Genomic DNA, 25,422 nt, shown 5'->3' with positions numbered 1-25,422 from the left:
CACAATTCACACCATATAGTAAGGAAACATTTCATCACAATGTATAATCATTTTTCAGTATTCAATGAGATGTTTATGTAGATGTGTTAAATGGCCATTTTAAGGTGTGGTAGTTGGACATGTATGTGAGTTGTTCAGTGGGAAAGAAGTTTGGCTCCCTCCTGTGGCTGCTGAAAGGCCCTGCAACTACAAGTAAGATTGCCACCCCCAATGACACCATTAGACTGACTTCCCTCTATGATTGAGGATGGCTAGGCTTCTGAAGGTAATAATACATAGAAAACCACAGGTAACATGTCACGGATCTAGCATTGATACAGGACCCCCCACGTACATACAAAACTGATGGGCAGGGTGATGTGACTCCTGTTGGGAGTTGGAGTTGGTCTGTTGGGTTCGTACTCTGTGTGGGTTGGCCTCTCCTCCAGATTCCCCCTGGAAGTCTCATCTACAGTTCCCCTTTTGCTCCCTCTCCTTCTGCTACTGCTTCAGACGTAGCACCTGCAGCTGCTGCCTAAGCACACAGTCACACACGGAAATAAATTGTACATGAATCAACGAAAAAAGTGAATATAAACTAAGAATTTGTATTTTCTGTTTGAGTGTTTTCATGGTATTGTCTATAAGCCTTATGTGTGTGTGTGTGTGTGTGTGTGTGTGTGTGTGTGTGTGTGTGTGTGTGTGTGTGTGTGTGTGTGTGTGTGTGTGTGTGTGTGTGTGTGTGTGTGTGTGTGCGTGCGTGTGTGTGTGTGTGTGAGTGAAAGTGTTTGCCTGCCTCAACACGGGAGGATTGTGTCTATGTGGCACACTCCTCCCTGGTCTTGGAGGTGGCAGTCTCTTGAAACAGGGTGCTGCTGTGTTTGAAGTACTTCTCTCCACCCTCGCGGGAACAGATCCTGCGGAAGCCACCTGGGTTTTTCGCCTCGTCCATCTGGACTTGCTCCACACTGGCTGCCTGGGACTGACGCATCTCCTCACTCCTGACAACACAAAAATAGCCTCAACTGACCACAACTGAATGAATGAATTGAATGCATGAAAAAAATACATACCGGATTGAGTTTGGTCCAAATCACTTTGTTTGTTACATGTCTATAACCATGATAATTCATAATATGACCCATCATAGCTTGTTGTTACGTGGTCAAACTGATTATACAAGCACATTGAAATTCCACAAAGACAAAGTTCCAAATGGTCTTCCTACCCATCATGTTGTTTTGACTGTACCTGGCCTCTCTGGACCAGTTCTGCAGCAGCCTCTCTTTCACCCTGCGCTTATCCTCCTCAGCGATCTTATGGCGGTCACAGGCAGCCAGGTTTATAAGGACCAGGGTGTCATACAGCAGTACATCCTTCTAATCCCGGGCAAATCAGTGGGGAAACTGGGAGGGGGGGGGGGGGGGGGGGGTTCACCTGCACACACACACGTGAACATAATTGAACATGATGACCTTGTTTGCAATCTAGCTTTAATATAAAATGCTAGCAAAATGCCTTATCATGACACATTTCTTAGCTCAAAAGACGCTTAAGGGATATAGGACCCATATCAATACGTCATCCTAACCCAAGAAGAGGGCATCACCTCTAGCACCCAGGGCCTGTTGATGGTCTAGCAGCGCATCAATGCCCAGGATCTCGAAGCAGGCACTGCCAGCAGCGAGGTTAGGGAAACATGTGTGGTAGTTGTGTTTGAGGATGGGGTGGACAGAAACGAGCGTCTTAATAATCACGTCCTCAATGTCCAACCACATCTTCTCTGTGTCGTAACACATGGCCTCCAGGTGCTGCCAGTGTCGTCATCACGGACAAAGTTCTCACTGTGCTTGTTGATGGGATAGCTGGTCAGATGCATGCAAACATCATCCTGATACCATCGATCACCACATTCTTTTGGAGAGATTGGAAACCCAAATTGGTCTACACGGACAAGTTCTGGCCTGGTTTAGATCTTATCTGTCGGAAAGATATCAGTTTGTCTCTGTGAATGGTTTGTCCTCTGACAAATCAACTGTACATTTCGGTGTTCCTCAAGGTTCCATTTTTGGACCACTATTGTTTTCACTATATATTTTACCTCTTGGGGATGTCATTTGAAAACATAAATGTTAAATTTAACTTCTATGCGGATGACACACAGCTGTACATTTCAATGAAACATGGTGAAGCTGTAACAGCTGTCTTCAAGAATGGACCAAGGCGCAGCGGGAATGTGGATACTCATATTTTTAATGAATCAGAGTAAAGCATCCACAGGAAAACCAATAATAACCACGACAGCAACAGTTTTGCAGGCACACAAAACGCAGTGCAAAAACAACTACCCACAACCCCAAAGAAAAACACACACTCCTATATAGGACTCCCAATCAAAGGCAACTCAACACACCTGCCTTCAATTGGGAATCCTAATCACCAACACAACACTTAACACATAAAAAACCTGCCACGTCCTGACCAAAACTAATACAATACCTCCCTCTGCTGGTCAGGACGTGACAGTACCCCCCCCCCTCAAGGTGCAGACCCCGGAATGCACCTAAAAGAAAAAACAAACCCCCAAACAACAAAAATTATCCCCCTAAACAATAAGGGAGGGAAGGGAGGGTGGCTGCCGTCAACGACGGCACTGTGCTACACCCTCCCTCCCCAACCCACCTCTCCTGGAGGTGGTTCAGGTGCAGGACGTGGACCTCGCTCCACCTTTGGCGTCGCCCATTTCGGTGGCCCCGATAGCTGCGCCAGACAGACGGGCCACTCGGGCTGACCCTGGCAGACGGACCACTCTGGCTGGGCCGGAGGACAGGCGGGCCACTCGGGCTGGGCCGGAAGACAGGCGGGCCACTCGGGCTGGGCCGGAGGACAGGCGGGCCACTCGGGCGGGCCGCTCTGGCAGACCCGGGCAGTCGGGCCGGTCTGGCAGACCCGGGCAGTCGGGCCGCTCTAGCAGACCCGGGCAGTCGGGCCGCTCTGGCAGACCCGGGCAGTCGGGCTGCTCTGGCAGACTCATGACTGGCGGGCAGCTCTGGCAGACTCATGACTGGCGGGCAGCTCTGGCAGACTCATGACTGGTGGGCAGTTCTGGCGACTCATGACTGGCGGGCAGCTCTGGCGACTCATGACTGGCGGGCAGCTCTGGCGACTCATGACTGGCGGGCAGCTCTGGCGACTCATGACTGGCGGGCAGCTCTGGCGACTCTTGACTGGCGGGCAGCTCTGGCGACTCTTGACTGGCGGGCAGCTCTGGCGACTCTTGACTGGCGGGCAGCTCTGGCGACTCTTGACTGGCGGGCAGCTCTGGCGACTCTTGACTGGCGAGGCTGGGCTGACGCACTAGACGCCTGATGCGTGGGGCTGGTACTGGACGTGCCAGCCTGGAGACACGCACCTCAGGGCTAGTGCGGGGAGCTGGCCTGGGGCTCCCTTCTCGCCCCGTCAAACAGCCCTTGTGCCCCCCCCAAAAAAATTATTGGGGCTGCCTCTCGGGTTCCCTTAGCTCCCTTAACTTGTCCTCCCAGGTCCATCGTTCCTCCTCGTTCGTCCTCTGCTTGGTCCTTTGGTGGTGGGTAGTTCTGTAACAGCTGTCTTCAAGAATGGACCAAGGCGCAGAAGGAATGTGGATACTCATATTTTTTATGAATCAGAGTAAAGCATCCACAGGAAAACCAATAATAACCATGACAGCAACAGTATTGCAGGCACACAAAACGCAGTGCAAAAACAACTACCCACAACCCCAAAGAAAAACACACACTCCTATATAGGACTCCCAATCAAAGGCAACTCAACACACCTGCCTTCAATTGGGAGTCCTAATCACCAACACAACACTTAACACACAAAAAACCTGCCACGTCCTGACCAAAACTAATACAATACCTCCCTCTGCTGGTCAGGACGTGACAGAAGCCCCAAAATTGCCCTCGCTAGAAGCCTGTTTTTCAGACATAAGGAAGTGGATGGCTGCAAACTTTCTACTTTTAAACTCGGACAAAACAGAGATGCTTGTTCTAGGTCCCAAGAAACAAAGAGATCTTCTGTTAAATATGACAATTAATCTTGATGGTTGTACAGTCGTCTCAAATAACACTGTGAAGGACCTCGGCGTTACTCTGGACCGTAATCTCTCTTTTGAAGAACATATCAAGACTGTTTCAAGGGCAGCTTTTTTCCATTGCAACATTGAAAAATCAGAAACTTTCTGTCCACAAATGATGCAGAAAAATTCATCCATGCTTTTGTTACTTCTAGGTTGGACTACTGCTATGCACTACTTTCCGGCTACCCGGATAAAACACTAAATAAACTTCAGTTAGTGCTAAATACGGCTGCTAGAATCCTGACTAGAACCAAAAAATGTGATCATATTACTCCAGTGTTAGCCTCCCTACACTGGCTTCCTGTTAAGGCAAGGGCTGATTTCAAGGTTTTACTGCTAACCTACAAAGCATTACATGGGCATGCTCCTACCTGTCTTTCCAATTTGGTCCTGCCGTACATACCTACACGTACGCTACAGTCACAAGATGCAGGCCTCCTAATTGTCCCTAGAATTTCTAAGCAAACAGCTGGAGGCAGGGCTTTCTCCTATAGAGCTCCATTTTTATGGTATAGTCTGCCTACCCATGTGTGAGATGTAGACTCGGTCTCAACCTTTAAGTCTTTACTGAAGACTCATCTCTTCAGTGGGTCCTATGATTGAGTGTAGTCTGGCCCAGGAGTGTGAAGGTGAACGGAAAGGCTCTGGAGCAACGAACCACCCTTACTGTCTCTGCCTGGCCGGTTCCCCTCTCTCCACTGGGATTCTCTGCCTCTAACCCTATTACAGGGGCTGAGTCAATGGCTTATTGGTGTTCTTCCATGCCATCCCTAGGAGGGGTGCGTCACTTGAGTGGGTTGAGTCACTGACGTGGTCTTCCTGTCTGGGTTGGCGCCCCCCCCCCCCCCCCCCCCTTGGGTTGTACCGTGGCGGAGATCTTTGTGGGCTATACTCGGCCTTGTCTCAGGATGGTAAGTTGGTGGTTGAAGATATAGTGGTGTGGGGGCTGTGCTTTGGCAAAGTGGGTGGGGTTATATCCTTCCTGTTTGGCCCTGTCCGGGGGTATCGTCGGATGGGGCCACAGTGTCTCCTGACCCCTCCTGTCTCAGCCTCCAGTATTTATGCTGCAGTAGTTTATGTGTCGGGGGGCTAGGGTCAGTCTGTTATATCTGGAGTATTTCTCCTGTCTTATCCGGTGTCCTGTGTGAATTTAAGTATGCTCTCTCTAATTCTCTCTTTCTCTCTTTCTCTCTTTCTTTCTTTCTCTCTCTCGGAGGACCTGAGCCCTAGGACCATGCCTCAGGACTACCTAACATCATGACTCCTTGCTGTCCCCAGTCCACCTGGCCGTGCTGCTGCTCCAGTTTCAACTGTTCTGCCTGCGGCTATGGAACCCTGACCTGTTCACCGGACGTGCTACCTGTCTCAGACCTGCTGTTTTCAACTCTCTAGAGACAGCAGGAGTGGTAGAGATACTCTCAATGATCGGCTATGAAAAGCCAACTGACATTTACTCTTGAGGTGCTGACTTGTTGCACCCTCGACAACTGTGATTATTATTATTTGACCATGCTGGTCATTTATGAACATTTGAACATCTTGGCCATGTTCTGTTATAATCTCCACCCGCACAGCCAGAAGAGGACTGGCCACCCCTCATAGCCTGGTTCCTCTCTAGGTTTCTTCCTAGGTTTTGGCCTTTCTAGGGAGTTTTTCCTAGCCACCGTGCTTCTACACCTGCATTGCTTGCTGTTTGGGATTTTAGGCTGGGTTTCTGTACAGCACTTTGAGATATCAGCTGATGTAAGAAGGGCTATATAAATACATTTGATTTGATTTGATCCTTGTAGAAATAGAAAGATAGTCAGTGAGGGAGAGTCAGGGATCAGTAAAGTTACTGATGAGATTCTTCATGTTAAACGATTATCTAGTGCTTCAAACCATCAACGGTACAAACAACACTGCCAAACAGAGCAATATAGAAAAATGAGAAGTGTGTAATGCTGTGTAACAGTTGGCATTAGAAGTGTTAACTGAGTAGCCGTATTGTCCACCTCACCACGTTGTCATTGCTGGGCTCATTGTATTGGGTAGTGCAGACGCGAGCCAGCCAATCGTTGTACAGGAAGATGCGGAATGTGTTTTGAATGACGAGACTAAGCACAGTGACAATGAGAACTCACTCTGCCGGTAGGCACCATGTTCAGGGAAAGATATTGTAGTATGTGGGGAAGTGCTTCAGCATGCGGTTCATGTTTCGAGCCAGAAGATCCTTTCTACAAATCTCACTCATCCTGGGAAAGTGGTTGATCTTCTGTAAGGTTACAGCAAACACATAGCATTGAATGTGTCGACTCAACAGCAGCAGAGGCACATATTCAGAGCGCTATCAGGAGAGGGAGGTGGACTTGGAAGAGGTAGAGTACCTAGTAACGCTTCATGTCCATAACTCTGTCCAGGGAAACAGAGCAATCTGTCCAGAAGAGAGTCCAGTCCTCTGAATAGGATCTCTATGATTTTAAGTATCAGCTAACCACATATAGCAATCCGTCAGACGATGACACTGTCAATGACATGGCACACAGCGATTGGTTGATGCACGCAACTTCTGAGCAGGGGAACTGCAACCATTATGTGTTACGCCTCGATCACACCAACAGTCATTACATTTTGGAACACCAGAAGTACATTCATTTTTAATGGAACGCTGAGTTTGCCTTGCAGCATTGCGTTGCAGAGGCAGTTGCCGTGCGTTCTGTGTGGTGCATACGTTGGATTTATCGAATGTATGCATCAAGCTGTATGCGTAGACGGCTTGACATAAATGGTAGCAGAAGGTGAATGTTGAACTGTTCTTGCACACATATCCAGATGACACTGTGTCGGTGGGATCGAGGCGTTATTGTGGCAGGCACATGGTGTCAACGTTGTTTGAAAACATTCCGACATCCTGGGGTGTAATCATAAGTCCAAACGTTTGGTTCTGCAAACAAAAACGAGAGTTTCTCTTGGACAAATTCAGGTAGGTCCTTCCCCGTTTCGTTCCGTTTGCTTCCATTTAAGAAACGCTTTGCAACAGTTGTGGCTTAATGAATACGCACCCCCTGCTCTTGCTCTTCTGCACTGAATTTCCTACACAAATAGACTGGGCTTTTGTCCAATCACACACCCCATTGACAGTTCTTCAGCTTTTCTAAATTAGCTAGCTACTGTATCTAGGCTACTCACCATACTATAGGCTACAGATTTGAGTCCCCACTAGAGTTGTTATTTTTATGTTATATATCTTTGTTTAATCAAATGATTAATCTAACAATAAAAATCCTTATTATTTTATAAGAAATGTAAGGTCTTTTTACATATTGCAATAAAGTTGACTAAAGTAGAAGCTCGTCTTTTATTTGTAGGTATTTTCACTTGGTAATGAGTAACACGTAATTATATAGGAATTGCTCATAGGTAACTATAAAGTTACACTTCACTTTAAATAGCTAAATCCCGTGTAAGAACTAGCGATAACCTTGTACTTATGCAGATATTACAGATATGTACTCTACGGTGTATTAGTGTGTTTATTTTCTCACTTGGATGGCGCTTTCAGAAGCTGACGATTAGATTGTCGGAATGGGTAACGTACTTTGTAGGTACACAATAATTACAAAGTAAGTACACCTCAAGATCCACAGGATTTAGCTAATTAAAATGAAGTGTAACACCTAGTAATTACATTGTACTTTTGCAGATATTACATGTACTCTGTGGTGTACTAGCGTGTTTATTCTTAAACTTGGATGGCGCTTCCGGAAGCTTTAAAATTAGGATCAGGATGGGTAACATACGATATAAGTACACATTAATTACAAGTAAGCACCCCCAACATACACTTCATTTTAATTAGCTACATTTTGTGTACACTCAGTAATTACATTGTACTTGTGCAGATATTAAATGTACTCTGTGGTGTACTTGTGTGTTTATCCTCTCACTTGGATGGCAAGGAGGCTCACGTTGTCATAATGGCTAACGTACACATTAATTATAATCATCAAACCCTTGACTACTTGAATCAGGTTTTCTGGAATTTTCCAAGCTGTTTAAAGGCACAGTCAACTTAGTGCATGTACACTTCTGACCCACTGGAATTATGATACTGTGAATTATAAGTGAAATAATCTGTCTGTAAACAATTGTTGGAAAATTGACTTGTGTCATGCACAAAGTAGATGTCCTAACCGACTTGCCAAAACTATAGTTTGTTCACAAGAAATGTGTGGAGTGGTTGAGAAACGGGTTTTAATGACTCCAACCTAAGTGTATGTAAACTTCCGACTTCAACTGTACATGTACATACTACCTCAACTAACCGGTGCCCCCGCACATTGACTCTGTACCGGCACCCTGTATATATTGTTATTTTTTACTGCTGCTCTTTAATTACTTGTTACTTTTATCTCTTATTCTTATCTGTATTTTTTAAAACTGCACTGTTGGTTAGGGATTAATGATTCCAACCTAAGTGTAGGTAAACTTCCGACTTCAACTGTATCTATATCCACAGTAAAACGAGTCCTATATCGACATATACCGCTCAGCAAGGAAGAAGCCACTGCTCCAAAACCGGCATAAAAAAGCCAGACTACGGTTTGCAACTGCACATGGGGACAAAGATCGTACTTTTTGGAGAAATGTCCTCTGGTCTGATGAAACAAAAATAGAACTGTTTGGCCGTAATGACCATCATTATGTTTGGAGGAAAAAGGGGGAGGCTTGCAAGTCGAAGAACACCATCCTAACCGTGAAGCACGGGGGTGGCAGCATCATGTTGTGGGGGTGCTTTGCTGCAGGAGGGACTGGTGCACTTCACAAAATAGATGGCATCATGAGGGAGGAAAATTATGTGGATATATTGAAGCAACATCTCAAGACATCAGTCAGGAAGTGAAAGCTTGATCGCAAATGGGTCTTCCAAATGGACAATGACCCCAAGCATACTTCCAAAGTTGTGACAAAATGGCTTAAGGACAACAAGTCAAGGTATTGGAGTGGAACTCACAAAGCCCTGACCTCAATCCTATAGAAAATTTCTGGGCAGAACTGAAAAAGTGTGTGCGAGCAAGGAGGCCTACAAACCTGAGTCAGTTACGCTATCTCTGTCAGTAGGAATGAGCCACAATTCACCCAACTTATTGTGGGAAGCTTGTGGAAGGCTACCCGAAACGTTTGACCCAAGTTAAACAATTTAAAGGCGATGCTACCAAATACTAATTGGGTGTATCTAAACTTCTAACCCACTGGGAATGTGATGAAAGAAATAAAAGCTAAAATAAATCATTCTCTCTGCTATTATTCTGACACTTCACATTCTTACAATAAAGTGGTGATCCTAACTGACCTAAAACAGAGATTTTTTATAGGATTAAATGTCAGGAATTGTTAAAAACTGAGTGTATTTGGCGTATTTCAGTGTATTTCAAATGTATTTGGCTAAGGTATATGTAAACTTACAACTTCAACTGTAGGTGCAACTTTATTAATGTGTTCCTTCTCTGGTTCAGGCTGTTGAAGAGCTCCAGACTGCTTTTCAGTCACTGCAGGCCTCCATTTAGGGTCTCAAACTGGTCTTGAATGTACAAAAAACTAAATACATGACTTATACAAGAGCACTCAGACAGAGAAGGTTAGCATTGTCACATCTGGTGGCTTATCCATTGAAATAGTGTTATCCTACAAATACCTAGGTATATGGTTGGATGACAAGTTGTTCTTAAAAGTTCATATCGAAAATCTTGTGAGGAAGCTTAGATTGAAATTAGGTTTTTATTTTCGTAATAAGGCTTTCTTCCCACTTATGGCTAGAAAGAAGTTTGTTCAGGCCACCTTTCTCTCTGTAATTGATTATGGTGACTTGTTGTATATGCATGCAGCCTCCTCTGTCTTATAGAGACTGGAATCTGTAAATCATGCATCCTTGCTCTTTATTACAAATGCCAAGTTACTCACCCACAAATTATTACACCTTATACCAAATGGTGGGTTGGACCTCACTTTATATGCGCAGAAAGCTAAATTTCTATGTGTTAATCTACAAAGTCATTTTGGGTAAACTCCCTCTTTACCTCTGTAGTCTGGTATCCTTCACCACCAGCAGTTACCATACCAGGTCTGCCAGGTGGTTGCTACTTAAAGTCCCCAGGACATTTATAGTATTAGGCAAGACTGCCTTCTCTTCTTGTGCACCAGAGGCATTGAACAGTCTACAATACATGCGTCCTCTAGATATGTTAGTGCCACTGAATTAATTTACATTTTTGATGGGAGACCGTCACAGAGGAGTGTAAATGCCTATTTTAGGCTGGATCATGTTGAAATTGATTGTATTGTCTTATGTTTTAATTCTGTAATGTATTGATTGTTGCTGCCTTCTTGTCCAGGTCTCCCTTGAAAAAGAGACTCTGGGTCTCAATGGGCTTTTCCTGGTTAAATAAAGGTTAAATAAATTAATCAATCAAATACATCAACCTCAAAATCAATAAACCACCATGAAAATAAATCCTTCCATAAATCCAATATGGTTCAGATCAGTGAGAGAAAAACCCAAACGTCATCACCGGCCTGCAACAGGTGCAAAGCGCATTTCAATGCACCATCCTGTGTCTAATACTACACTATCCTGGCTAGCATCAGAACGGTTAGGGTTGCGCAGAGTGTGTTTTAAGATGGTTAATACATTGGGGAGCTGCTGTCTGTCCAACTAGGCTACACACGAGTCACACCTACAGCATCTGATACAGCGCCCGGCAGGTAATCTCCTTTTGTCCACTGAACCAAGGGTACCGGAGAAGCAGAAGGAGAGCAGTGGGCTAGTGTTACCGGAATAGCAGCACCAATGTGTCGCCAGTGATTATGTTATGGCATGGTGTCTGTTTCTGCTATAGCAAAATTCTACCCAGCCTTTTAAATTTCCATTGCTTGTCATCCTCTATGGCCCTTTTTTTCATCTGCTATTGTTTGCTAATAGAAGGAAGCATCCTTGCACCTTCAATCACACCAGCTTGACCAAGTCTTCAGGCAAACACAGGAGATTGTTCCATAATTGAACCAACACATCTATATGAAACACTGTTGCTCGTTGCCCCAGAAAACAACAGATTAACTGAGGAGAAGCCTGTTGGCTGCATACACATATCTGAGTGTGCTAGGGATTTGGGATTTGGTGCAGGGATTTGAAAGTTGATCCCGATTATCCCCCGTCCTGTTATCTATCCTGGGTGACAGTCTGTTTTTTGCTTCAGCTGAATTGTCATTGTTGAAAACGGAAACAGTCCAGCAACAAGGCTCCCTTTCCCTTTCCTATTGGATAGTGCTATATTGACTAGTGACATGCCAACATCAGCAATATCCACACAGTCACAACATAAGACCAACCCTTTATTAATGGGGACAGGACACGATCGCATTTTAAATGAGGGAAGAGGTTATCTCCAATTTCATATTGTGAAATCTCCCCATCTTAAAATAGGCATCCTACAAAGATCAAAACGGGTTGTTGTAATAACCTCCCTTTTTATGTGTAACAGAGCATAATACAATGTAACTGTTACAGACATTTTGTTTTGGGCCTTATCTAGTGACATTTTTTTTTCTTCAGTCCTATTTGATACAAGCGAACAAGATTGTGAAATTGTATTATGATTAGGCTAGTAATCTAGGTAACTGATCACTTTGAATAGTTTTGTTCCATTGTCCAGATAAAAGGGAAAGTAAGTAAAAGCCCTAGCTGACAGTAGACTGGCCTTTTAAACTCCAAAATCCACTTCTGATTGGCCAATCAGAAGAAACTACATTTCCCAAAGTGGCCTACGGTTGATGACGTTTGTGCACAGTTGAAATGAATACCTGGAACAGTATTCTGAGTTGACGTCTGAGTTGCGACCTTTATATATACACAATCTATGGTTGCGACACGGCGGAGTTGAACAGGCAGTGACAGTCCAAACTTCATGTAAGTTCAACTATTTAATGACATTTTTTTTGATAAACAGCATAACACATGTGATCGTAATAATGACAGAATTGCGTTACCTTTAACATGAGTTTTCTTTCCTATATTTTATTTGTGGCCTTGTATGGTTTATTATGGTTTGATCAAACATAATAAAACAATCTCGAATAATCTATTGGGTTAGAAGTGTATGTTTGACAATAAAATAAAATAATTCTGTGTTAAATATGGTCTGGTTGGAAGCATAAACATTGCACAACCTATTTTAAAGGAAAGTGAAACTTAGTTTTGCAAACAACACAATAGTGTTTGCAATTTCTATGCCTTATAAACAACCGAGCCATCGACAATGTGTGCTGCCAGAGAAGATACATAAGTGTTCAGTTGACAGCATAAATAATGGTTTACGCAAGTTGCACCTGCGGTTAGTTTTGAACCATTACATTTTTTTTTGCTCATGTTTGGCCTACGTGTTTTCATTTTGTTATATTCTCAATTTCAGAACTCAGAATGGAGAGCTTCGAAACTGCAGCCAACATGGGATTGTCAACAAACTTTTCCCAGGTTGTGTTTCAGGAAATCCCAAACTCATATGTGTCAAATGTTGCCTTGACTTGCTGCTACACTCTGACAGCAGCCATCCAACCGAATCCCAGAGACTGGGTGGGGATATTCAAGGTGAGATTATAGACCGATTTGTCATGAATATTCATGAGCAATGTTCCCGCAAATGTTTTCCTGGCATTGAGCAAATTTAATGTCTGCTGAGTGCAAACTTGAATGTTATGAAAAATCTGTGCAACTTCCAGCACATGCTTACTGTGAACACTGAGGCTGTACCCACTTTAAATTAGTTTCAGACAGTGGACAAGTACGCTACTGTGGCTATTTGATCATAATGTAGGCCTACTAGAGTGGCCTATCATTAAAAAAAATAAGGAGAAAATACATCCCATAACATTTTAACATGGAAATAGCTGTTCTATCATTCAGCCTACATTAGCAGTCAATGTGTGGTATTCAATGTAGGCCTACATTCCATGATTTTTGAACAAAACATGCAGGGCTTGATATTAACCTGTTTATCCACTTATCCTTCAGACAAGGTGACTGAAAATGTGTTGTTTGATGCAGTGTTGGGTAGATTACTTTCTAAATGTAATCCGATACAGTTACTAGTTACCTGTCCAGAATTGTAATCAGTAATGTAACTTTTGGATTACCAAAACTCAGTAACGTAATCTGATTACATTCAGTTACTTTTAGATTACATAACCCATTGCTTTCTACTACATATAATAATATGATTAAATTATATATTTACATTAAAAACCAATGTCTATCAGAATTAGTCATTTCAATAAATGTTTTACCCCTTGATCTTCAAGAATAGGATTTGGAAATATGGAAGTATAGATTAGCCAAATAGTTTTACCAGAGCATACCCCCAAAACAAAGGATTTATTAGCCAGCTCTGCTCTGTCTATGATTTTGTTGTCAGGGAGGACTGATTGGGCTCAATGTTTCGAGTTGAAAAATAAATGCTGTGCTCATGGAATGGCATGCTTTGAGCACTACTGAAAAGTGCTAATTACATGTGAAAAATGAATGCCATATGCTGCATTTGCTATAGGCCTATTGTTTACCTTTTTGTTGGTGACACTTTGATATCTTGATAATATGCAGCTGTTTAAAGGGCAAATCCACAAATGAAACAATAACAAAATGGATTGCCCCGCATCTTTTTTGATAAAAAGCTAAGGGAAGACCTGGGTAAATGTAACCACTGTCAGATTAATAGACAGAGCTATTGATGCAAGGACTGACCATCCATGATATCAAAATGATTGTTTTAACCATGTTATGAGGCTATACAGTGTTTGTTTACATTTACAGTGTTTACAAACATTGGAGTAAAACAAGCTTATATTTTGGGATCTCATGGAGTGTGACAGTTGCACTAAACTCATGAGGCATTTATAAGTTATATTCTTCAAGAATCAATGGATATATATAGATATATACAACATTTATAAGTCCAAAAATGGATGTAGCAACTACAGATTGCCCCTTTAAGTCTATCAAAAGTATGCAAGCTTGAGCATGTGTCCATTAGGCCTATGGATGTATTTATTTTATCAGCATGAATTAGACTGAGCAATAAAAGTCACACTTTTATTATATAGGCTAGGATCCACACTGTGCAGCTGTTGCAAGAGCGCATTTTCACTGGCTGTCTACTGGTTTCAAAAACAATGATTGATATGCAGCTTAAACTTCTTGAATTCAACCATTATTGGGTTCAAATACACATTTAGATTTGTGAACAGCCATCCACAACAACCACAATCTGTAAGGCGCAAATAGCTAAATGAGAGAGCAGCAGTGTGATTCACATCAATGCGCTATGTAGATAACAATAATAAGTGATATCCGTATCGCCGTAGACTACACCACTGCTGTCATCCTTACCTCCAAGTGTTTATTGAAGTTGGATAATCTTTGGATGCCGACAGCAGTCGCACACATTTGTAGACTGTAGCCTACAAAAGCCTATTCCTGCCATCCATCAAACACATTTGGTGTGTCATTATAGTGGTCTCTGACTTATGGTCAGACTCGCTCAGGTGGATCAAACTTAAACTTGCGCCTTCTTTCAATGCTGATTTGAATGACATTGAGAAAACAGAGACGTGTCAAAGATTGTTTTTCACAAGGATCCTTTCTGAATTTAAAAGTAATCCTCGAAGTAATCTAGTTTTTCAAAAGTATCTGTAATCTGATTACAATATGTTTTCTTGTAATGGATTAGTTACCTTTTTTTGTAATCCCTTACATGTAATCCTTTATTTCCCAACCCTGGAAACCACTTTACAAAATAAAATGCATCATTATTCCCATACCATTATTACAGAGAATCAGACAAATTATGCTACCCTCTATTTATTGGCTACTTATCTTATTCACGCCTGTCTCAAAAAACAACACTGCCCCTTTAAGACAAAAAAAAAAGCTCTTTACCAGACTTGCTTTTAGAAATGTACACGTTTTGTGTTCTTTTAGGGAGCAAATTACTCCCCCATTGCTGGCTACAAATGATCTATAACTGGGCTAATAACTAACTAGCAAAGGACATGTACAAATGTGCACACGTGGCTACATGAAGCTCTCACTTTGATCTCAAAACAAGCACATCTACTCACGACCGCTTATGCTGTAAACATAGTCCAGTTCAAAGTCAATGGCATAGATCCATATATGGCAATGGTCTATTTGCATATAGTCCTACTGCAGCTCTGTTTGGTTATGCCATAACGATCTGTGTAGAGTACGGCTGAGTCGTGAGTGCCAATGCAATAGAATCCTTCTCCGATGCGTTCTGCCTACAACAAAATCTCTTGCATAGTTCGTTTTGTAAACTAAGCCTGGCAAAGTTAGTTTTGTTTCGGTATGTTGCATTGAAAGTGGCTAATATTGCTTGGATTTGATCACAATACCCACAGTAAAGGGAAACGTTGATAGTGTTAACTAAGGGGGAAAACTCTAGAAAGTTGAGTGAAGTTCTTCTCTGCATCTGCTGATATTTCTTCTGCACGGCAGTTCCCGGGGAGCTGCGCACCCACTCGCAGTTAAGAGGGAACATTGTTCATGTGTGATCGGTTTAATCTGAGATTATGATATGGATTGTATTTCCACAAAGTAAATAACCTATATTAAACAATAAATATCCAGTCTGGAATGCCTCTCTATATGTTGTCAGTCATGAATATGTTATAACTGGTGTATCATTGTGCAGGTGGGCTGGAGCACCACAAAGGATTATCACACATTTGTGTGGGTAGAACCATCATTGGATCTGATAGGACTGGAGCCAGTCAGAAAACAAGTGCTTTTTACTGGTAAGACTATGTGTGGATTTTATCCTCAAACTTTTCAACTGACATGAACTTTGATATGAATTATTGTGATTTATACTGAACAAAAAATATAAAACGCAACATGCAACTATTTCAAAGATTTTACTGAGTTACAGTTCATATAAGGAAATGCATTAGGCCCTAATCTATGGATTTCACATGACTGGGAATACAGATATGCATCTGTTGATCACAGATAGCTTTAAAAAAAAGAAGGTAGGGGCGTGGATCAGAATACCAGTCAGTAGCTGGTGTGATCACCATTTGGCTCATACAGCGCAACACAACACATCTCCTTCGCATAGAATTGATCAGGCTGTTGATGGTACCCTGTGGAATGTTGACCCTCTCCTCTTCAATGGCTGTGCGAAGTTGCTGGATATTGGCGGGACCTGGAACACGCTGTCATACACGTCGATCCAGAGCATCCCAAATATGCTCAAATGGGTGACATTTCTGGTGAGTATGCAGGCCAAGGAAGAACTGGGATTATCATGCTGAAACATGAATGGCACGACAATGGACAATGGACAATTCGTCACAGTATCTCTGTGAATTCAAATTGCAATCGATAAAATGCAATTGTGTTTATTGTCCGTAGTTTATGCCTGCCCATACCATAACCCCACCACCACGGGGCACTGTTCACAACGTTGACATCAGCAAACCGCTCGCCCACACGATCCCATACACATGGTCCACGGTCGTGATCTTGGCAAAGGAGAAATGCTCACTAACAGGGATGTAAACAGATTTGTGCACAACATTTTAGATAAACAAGCTTTTCGTGCACATGGAACATTTCTGTGTTCATTTATTTCAGCTTATGACCAACACTTTACATGTTGCATTTATATTTTTGTTCAGTGTAAGTTACTTTTTTTGATGATACCTGTAGGCCAATATTAACTTTACATTTTTATTTGATATTAAAGTGATCAATATTATGCAGGGGATTACACTGACAATGATATTGTGATTCTAATAGCATACTACTTGCCGAAGGATGATGCAGCGTTCTATCAGTTCTGCTATATCGATAGCAATGACCAAGTGAGAGGAGCCAGCACCCCCTTCTGCTTTAAAACCCCAGGGGAACAAAGCACAGACTGCAGCCTTGAAAATGACCTCTTGGTTATCATAACTCAGGTACAATACAATCCACCATATCTAACATTGATTGTGTTTTGAAGGCCATGCTTGAAATACTTGTCTTAAAAATGCAGCACTCTCTGTTTGGCTTGCTTAGTGGCTGGGTCAAGGTGAGGGTGTTCCTCGCAAATTTATTTTGCTAAAATGATCCGTAGGAGAGGTTATGCGTGTACATGATTTGCATTTCTGAATCTAGGAAAAGGTAGAGCAGCGTGAGAGGGAGAAAGAAGAGCTGGTCATGGAGTTGGGGCAACTGAAAGAACAAAATGAGACTCTGAGAAGTGCTCTGAAAGAGCAACAGCAAGAGATTGATCACCTCAAGGTTTGTTTTCAAGTTATTTGTTCCAACAGCGGGTCATTTCTAGCCCCTAGTCATGTGTGAGAATAAAAATGTGAGGCAACAGAATTGTAACATTATTTCTGCAGATGTCAAATGAGGAACTATACCAGGCAGATGGTAACACGGAGAATAAGCGGGAGAATGCAAGAAAGCATGAAGAACTGACACAGAACACTAAACTAATGGATGACTCACACAGAGGGCAGGAGGTAATAAATACTTGGTCCATTTTGTGTCTTTAACACACTGATCACAAACCATCTGACAACTAAGAAACAACATATTGAAACGTCAATGCTTTTGAACATAACTTGTCTTGGTGGAACTTCACTGAGTGTACAAAACATTAGGAACACCTGTTCTTTCCATGACAGATTGACCAGGTGAAAGCTACGATCCCTTATTGATGTCACCTGTTAAATCCACTTCAAATCAGTGTAGATGAAGGGGAGGAGACAGGTTAAAGGAGGATTTTTAAGCATTGAGACATGGATTGTGTATGTGTGCCATTTAGAGGGTGAATGGGTAAGACAAAAGATGTGCCTTTGAACGGGGTATGATAGTAGGTGCACCGGTTTGAGTGTGTCAAGAACTGCAACGCTGCTGGGTTTTTTTACACTCAAGTTTCCCGTGTGTATCAAGGATGGTCCATGCCTTGATTAATTGAGGCTATTCCGAGGGCAAAAGGGGGTGCAACTCAATATTAGGAGGGTGTTCCTAATGTTTTGTACACAGTGTTTACTTTATGGATAGATGGAACTATCCAAACAAATTAAGAGGTTATGGATGTGATTTAAGCATCTCTGAATCTAGGAACAGGTGGAAAAAAGTGAGAGGGAGAAAGAAGAGCTGACCATGGAGTTGGGGCAACTGAAAGAGCAAAATGAGACTCTGACATGTGCCCTAAAGGAGCAACAGCAAGAGGTTGACCACCTTAAGGCTTGTTTCCATGTCGTTTGTTCCAACAGCTGTCTTCTTTCTAGCCCCTAATCAGGTTGAGAGGGTGATGAGTTGTATATTATTTCTGTAGGAGTCCAAAGAGGAACTGTTACAGGTAGTGAGCAAACTGGAGCGGCAGCAACAGAATACTAGAGTGCATGAAGAACTGGCACAGAATGCCAAATCAATGGATGAATCACAGAGAGGACAGGAGGTAGCTGTCGCAAACCATTTTCCCATTTTGGACTACTAAACTACCAGTACTACTACAGCTAATTCTCAGTAGTAGTAGTAAAAAAAAAAAGCATCCAATCTGACAGCTATACAGCTGAATACCATCAATGCTTTTCAATGCAACAACCAATTTTTTTCCACTTTCTCTCTGTCTCTAACGGTTTCTTTCCATGAATGGCGCCAGTCTCTGACCCCTATTCATGAAACATATTTGGTGAATATAGTGTCAAAACATGTGACAGCTGTATGTATACCATAAATATATTTATTTCAATGCTACTTCTATTATTTTTTCCCCCCCCCCCACTTTCTCTGTCTCCTTGTCATGTATGTAACTTCCTATTTCTTTTCACAAATGACTGCAGACTCTGACAACTATTTGTGAGAAATATGAACAAGCGTTGATCAAGATAAAACAGCTGAAGAAGGAGCGAGAGGAGTTGAAAGGAAAGGTTGAGGTCCAAAGTGTGGAAATTGCACAGTGAGTCATTCTTCTCTCAAACAATTCATGGGGACATAGCTATCTAGTCCAATACCTTTCCGGTCATATCATCACTTTTAGGATATATATATATTTTTTTTTACACTATGTGGTTTCTCATGCCCCTGTGTCTGTGTCAATAGGCTGAGCCCAAGGCTCAAAGAATCTGAGCAGGAGTCCCACAAACTGAAGGATCATATTCAGCTTCTACAGGTCAGCAAACTCCGCAAAGTAATCAAATGTGAATGAATACCTGCAACGCAAACTCTTTAAAAGACTTGTTGGCCAATTCATTCAATGTCAGAGTGCTTTCTTTTGACTGGAGAACAACAATAATATAATCTCATGACCCTTTCCAGGTGGATCTCCAGAGCAGTGAGAAAGAGAAGGAGAAGCTACAGGACCTGAAGACTGAGAACAAGGCATTACGTAGAAGCCTGTCAGAGCAGGAGCAGCAGCCACTGCAGATGGTGGACATTGATTGGAAGGTGTGAGCAAGTTGCTAAAAGAACCATGTCCTTCCCCCTACACACCATTGTGCAATGTAATACTGTAGTCTTGTGTGTCTACAGGAGCAATACCAAGCCCTTCTGGGCCAGCTGGAGGAGGCTCAGACACAGTTGCACAAGGAGTTGCAGGCTTCCAACAATACCCGCAAACGTGCAGAGCAAGCAGAAAGGGAACTGGAGGAGCTCAAGGAATGCATGGAGAGCACGGCCATGACGTCTGATCAGACAAAGCAGAAGAGCAGCAAACTAGAGGTGCTTTGAGAATTTTACACTATTGAATTTTCCAATCCAGCGATGATTTTTGCTAACCAATATGTTGTTTGTTCTATGAAGTTAGTTGACCTGTGAGAAGAAATGAACACTAACCTTGTTCTCTTGGCTGATCACAAATTGCCCATTTTCTCCTCTCAGATGCAACTTTCAGAGTTAAACGAAATCATTGAGGAGAAAGAAAACATGGCAGAGATTGCTAAAGTAGAGAAAGAGGAGTTGTCCAGAGAGAATCAGGTGATTTCTATGAATTGTGCTACTATTTACCAGTCAGTGAATTATTTACTTTACAATAAAATTAGGGACATTTGCTTACCTTGAGGTTTTTCCAATATATTCCGTCTGGCAGGATCTCAAAAGAGATATTGAAAGACTTCGCAAGGAATTTGATGACGTCCAGGCTGCTGCAGTGCCCATGCAGCATCCCAACCCTTATGGCTCTTCAACTGACCCTACCGCCAATAAGGAGCAGCAGCAGCAAGAGGCACTGGCTGACTCTCTCCACTTTGGGAACCCATATGAAACCCCAGGTAATCCCAATTATGCAGCTATTGGGAAGCTTACCAAAATATTCCTAAACGAACACCTTGTGCCTCACGGACCCACCTTGAAGAAATAACACGTTCAATATACGATTCTGTTTGCAGGCACGGCTACAAACCTGGAGGAAGAGGTATGTCAAGTCATTCCTATGGTACACATGGTATTAATACAGATTACACATACCCAAGTGATTTGGGAGCAAAGGGTTGATTTCATACTGCTCTATCCACAATCATTTCTGTCCTACGGTATAGTTAATGCGATCCAGTCTAGATCCAATATTATTACCACTTAAGACCTGTGCCTGTCCCATAGTTGTCCTTGGAGTGTCGTCACTGCCATGAGTCCTTCCCTGGCATCACCCAGGACGAGCTGGAGCTGCACGAGCACAGCCACAGAGCGTGCCCCTTCTGCACCCTCATCTGTGACGGAATGGAGCAGGCTTTATATGAAGACCACGTCTACAGCCACGAGGTGTAGAGATGCTACTTCCTCACAACCCAGAGAGTTGTTTGTGAGTTGACTACTCATAAAAAATAATAAAAAAAGCTGATACTCTACTAATTATTCTGTATGGGGGGTGGGCAAATAAATATGGGCTAACAACCAATCCAGGATATTATATAAATAACATTTCTAGTCCCCTGTTTATTACTGTAAAATGTCCTCTTACCTGGTCAAATAAGTTAAGAATTAAATGTCTGGTAAATCCGTAGCTAATTTATTTAGCCTGACATGTATCATACTATATCAGATATTTGTTTGATGGCACTTCATTTTGGTCTTGGAGTAGAATTTTGCCTCCATTGCTGGGTGATAGGAATGTACTGCTTTGCTATTTAATGATTTCCTATGTTTACTCCGTTATAATCTCTGCTGAACTGTTTACTTTGCGTAATTACACTATACTGACTTTCTCCCCTTAAACCTCCTGCTAATATGTTTACATAACGTGTTGCATAATAGAGTCAAACGATTAATGGTCAAATGATGCCATCTGAAAATGAAATGGTTCAAATGGGATTCATGTGGGAAGCAACAAATAAAGTTGTCTGCACAGTTGTGTTGACATGGAAGTACACATTGTTTTGTATCATGAACTGCAATAGGCAAAGAATTACTCTGTTTTAATAAAAGGTCATTGCATAGAACAAAACTGTATAACAAATCCATGATTGACAACTGCCACAGAAAACATAACATTTAACCTAGTTTTCATCTCCATAATCACTGATGGGAAGACAAGATGATGTGTACCTACCCTTGAAGTTACATTACAATTCAGGACATTTGCAACATGCACACATTGTTCATCAAAAAGTCCCCCGACTTCCCAAAAATCCTATTTTTCTTAAGGCGTCATCTGATTGGCCTCTTCAGGTGTGACATCAAGGGAAGTCAGCTCCGAGAAGAGGGCTGGCAGCCAATAGTGTGGCTCTCCAGAAGCTTGGGAATCCAACCATGCCAAGCCCTCTTTCACCAGGTGTTCCTAGGACAACAAGGAGTGTGTTAGGATGGTGGGTATGGAGCCAGATACTTGCCAAAAGGTTGAACGTACATATCATTAGGATCATAAGAAAATCCAAAAATAAATTGTTAAGATAGTAAGAAAAGCCATGTGTGAAACATGAAATGTAAACGTTACAATTGATCTGTAAACATACAAAACCTGTGTTACGACTATGAATGAACACTTACACTTTTCAAATCTTACTTTACGTCTCCCTTTACTCGGTTACAGGTCTTTTTTTTTTAATGCAAACTTTTGTCAGTAATGTGGCATCTGTAAAGGACATGAACCGAATGTAGCTAGTCAAGCAAGCAACTCCAGCCCAGATGTTAGTTGCTTTGCAGCTTCAGGTTTCATTTCCAAAATAAAAGTCTAGAACTTGTTTTAAAACTGCATTCAATACGACGTTATACCAGTAGATTACGTGGTATAGGCTTGGGCCTTCAGCAAATGACTTGTGTGAGAATGATAAATACAAAGAAGAACCTTGTCTAGAATAACCGCCTGAGCTGCAAAATAGAATGTAAATATGATTTAGGCTAGGCCTGTTCCGCTCCCTAAATATGCCATGCTGTTGTGTTATATAATTGCCATAATGCACATATTTATAGCTGCATGGCGGTATTGTGGTGATCATGTAACCTAATGACTCACACGTTTTCCCAGATTTTAAGAGCACGGACTGTAGGCCTTGTATTAGTGAATTCCACTCGGTATGTAGGCTTATTGCCATTTGAGTTGCACAACCCCATCACACAGAGGCTATATCCATATCAATAAATGAGACAAAACAAAATATTGATTAAGGCTTGATTAAGACCAAGACCGGGAGGGCAGCGAGACCAAGTCAAGACCAGAAAAATGTGAGTCCAATTCAAGACCATGGTTGTAATTGTGTCAAATCGCCACCATAATAAGAGTTCAAAATGTGTTCATATTTCAGAACTGCATATGGATTCTTTAGACACTCAAGAGTGGTGAAAAAAAATGCATGCCGAGGGCAAATAGACAAAGAAAAGGGATACCTAGTCAGTTGCATAACTGAATACATTCAACCTAAATGTGTCCTCCGCATTTAACCCAATCCCTCAGAGGTGCAGGAGTCTGCTTTAAATCGACGTCCATGTCATCAGCTCCCGGGGAGCATCTGTTTTTTGGGGGTTAACTGCCTTGGTCAAGAGGAGAACAGCAGATTCTGAACCAGCGACCTTTCGGTTACTGGTCCAACGCTCTTAACCACTAGGCTACCTGCCACTAACCCTGACAGATCTATAATAGATAATAGGATGAAATATGTTACAACTTCCCCAAGTCTCCCCTTACTGATTGTGTGAAATTTGGACGCTCACTATGTCCCCCACTCTTCCCTACCACCAAATCAAGGAAATTCTGACAAAGTTTAATGATATTTTTCAACGATAGTAAAAGACAGTAACGTTATGTGCAAATAAGATATTCATGTGTCATGAAAGGAGTGTGGATATTTGGCCTGGCGAAGCAGTTTTAAGGGCTGACTGAATGGGAGCTGATCATTTGGAATTTTTCACTCCGCTGGTCTCTGCAAGAAATTACGAGTCCCCATTGTACGAGAGAGAGTCAAGACCGAGTAAAAATATATCCGACAAGAGACAAGACCAAGACACTATAAATATGTGGACTCAAGACCAGACTCGAGTACTACAACACCACCGCCTCCTCCTAAACTTACCAGCACATGACAGACACGCTCTCGCTCCAACTTGAGAGACCCTCTGATCTCACTCACTGAAACGTAGCCCTTCTTCTGATTAGGTAGCCACACGATACAGACTCACGAGGTGAAATTAAGGATTACCTCAGCCAGCTGAAGTACCACAGTGTGGTCCATGTTGAGCTCTGCTGGCACTGACTGCACAAGGTAAGAGCCTCCAACAGGAATCATCCCAAGGCCGTTCCCCATGGCTTTCAGCTTCTTTATGGCCCGCACCAAGTCATCTCTGGAGTGGAGAATAGAGATACAATTTCAACTTCATAATGAAATTGCACAAAAGTGTATGAATAACTGTCTGCATTATTGTATTAAATATGATCATAAATGTTGACTTTCTGCATTTCTTAGGAGACACAATTGAATGTATAATTTCAAATATTTGTCTGATGGTACTCACTGGCTCACATCCTGAGCAAATTTCCCCCTTCCCTTCAACACTCTGTGATTGAGCTCATCCAGGGTAATAAGTCCTAAAACAGAGATAATACAAAAATGAAAGGCACATTACAAATGCAGTGTTTTGCTATGACTTTCACTATGTTCCAAAGAAGCCTCACCTCCATTTCTGTGTTTCGGGGCCAGGCATAACTTCAATGATCTGCACACCCAGCTCGTAATAGAAGTCACCCACACCAAGCATCTCTGACCAAAAGCCTTTGCCAGCTGTCAATGACACAGAAAACCCTCAACTGGTTGCGTATCAATTAATTGAATAAATACAATGCATAAACCTCATGGAGAAAGCATAAAAAAATACTAAGGAACATTCAATACCCTTAACTAATGGGCTACTAGAGAGAAAAAAAAACGACACAGTTGTGACCCTCACAGGCAAGTGGGTCGACTCCAATGGTGGCACACATCTCCTGGAACTGGACCCGGAACTGGGAACTCTTACGGATCTCTTGTTTGTGCTTGCTGGAAAATTCCTCAAGGTTAGATTTGAAGGTCTCCAGCTGTTTTGACATCTAAAAGACCATGACGGTTAGATCTTTCTACAATGGCAGCAAGTTGATTACCTACATGGATTAAATAGCATTCCAAAGTAGACACACTTGCACACCCACACGACTTATTGGGCTTACCTGAACAATTTGATCCTCAGCTAGAACTGTCCCCCTCTCTTTATACTTGACCTACAGAAAACAGAGTGTTTTGGCTAAGAAGTTTGTATTTCTTGCTGCTAATGAAAATGACTGCAATGCCATGACTTGATTATTTACATTTTGTAGATGGGCACATTCATCTATAGACAACATGACGGCAAACAAATTACCTCTGCAAGCTTCTTTTTGGCGATAGCTCCCGCACCTACTCCTCTCCTATGCATCTTGTTGGTGTCAAAAAAATAACTAACGTTAGCTAGCAAAAAGATGACACTACTACTGTTATGCTAGCTAGCTAGCTAGTTTCCAGTTGAACGGTCAAAGTAACATGCTAGTTCGCAAAATGCTTTTTTGGCTATTGCAGCCATGTGATGAGTGTCGGCATTCCGTACCTATTCAATAATACTTTCCATGCACACGTCTCTGAAGTCGACTAATATCGCACTCATTGTGACATTTGAGAGCTAACTGACTATACGCTTCTTTACCTGGAAGTAACTTCTTCTTTGGGATTGCGTTTGCAGATCGCAACTTTCAAGGTGCATACACCGCCACCTACTGTACTGGAGTGTGAGGGAAGTTACGGTCGAACTACATTAAATTCTCTTAATTAGTCCTGTTCCTCTA

The 25,422-nt window shown here is 42.3% G+C and overlaps 3 protein-coding genes and 1 long non-coding RNA gene across 4 annotated transcripts; 2 read left to right on the top strand and 2 right to left on the bottom strand.

The window, feature by feature from the left end:
• Positions 1–200: 200 nt before the first annotated feature.
• LOC106589177 (tubulin polyglutamylase ttll6) lies at positions 201–6,335 on the bottom strand. The gene is given in 8 exon segments (XM_082970354.1): positions 201–517; positions 804–980; positions 1,231–1,385; positions 1,571–1,607; positions 1,609–1,789; positions 1,792–1,870; positions 6,102–6,220; positions 6,332–6,335. Coding segments are annotated over 8 exon segments (972 nt in total). The 3' UTR covers positions 201–297.
• A 5,594-nt stretch (positions 6,336–11,929) lies between these two features.
• calcoco2 (calcium binding and coiled-coil domain 2) lies at positions 11,930–21,510 on the top strand. The gene is given in 14 exon segments (NM_001141911.1): positions 11,930–12,044; positions 12,547–12,722; positions 15,841–15,943; positions 16,950–17,110; positions 17,310–17,435; positions 17,540–17,662; positions 18,992–19,107; positions 19,251–19,320; positions 19,467–19,595; positions 19,680–19,868; positions 20,028–20,123; positions 20,236–20,416; positions 20,534–20,559; positions 20,745–21,510. Coding segments are annotated over 13 exon segments (1,653 nt in total). The 5' UTR covers positions 11,930–12,044; positions 12,547–12,554; the 3' UTR covers positions 20,910–21,510.
• On the top strand, positions 17,669–18,704 carry LOC145865497 (uncharacterized). The gene is made up of 2 exons (XR_014383011.1): positions 17,669–18,377; positions 18,484–18,704. It is a non-coding gene; the product is annotated as an uncharacterized LOC145865497 (long non-coding RNA).
• Positions 21,511–21,541: 31 nt separating the features above from the next.
• On the bottom strand, positions 21,542–25,422 carry LOC106589282 (SNF8 subunit of ESCRT-II). Its single transcript, XM_045710166.2, is given in 8 exon segments — positions 21,542–21,918; positions 23,774–23,915; positions 24,087–24,159; positions 24,247–24,274; positions 24,276–24,352; positions 24,519–24,657; positions 24,775–24,825; positions 24,966–25,422. Coding segments are annotated over 8 exon segments (702 nt in total). The 5' UTR covers positions 25,020–25,422; the 3' UTR covers positions 21,542–21,780.

Source organism: Salmo salar, chromosome 28 (assembly GCF_965601325.2).
Source record: "Salmo salar chromosome 28, fSalSal1, whole genome shotgun sequence".
NCBI classification, from domain to species: domain Eukaryota; kingdom Metazoa; phylum Chordata; class Actinopteri; order Salmoniformes; family Salmonidae; genus Salmo; species Salmo salar.
This window is presented reverse-complemented; position numbering and strand designations above follow the sequence as displayed.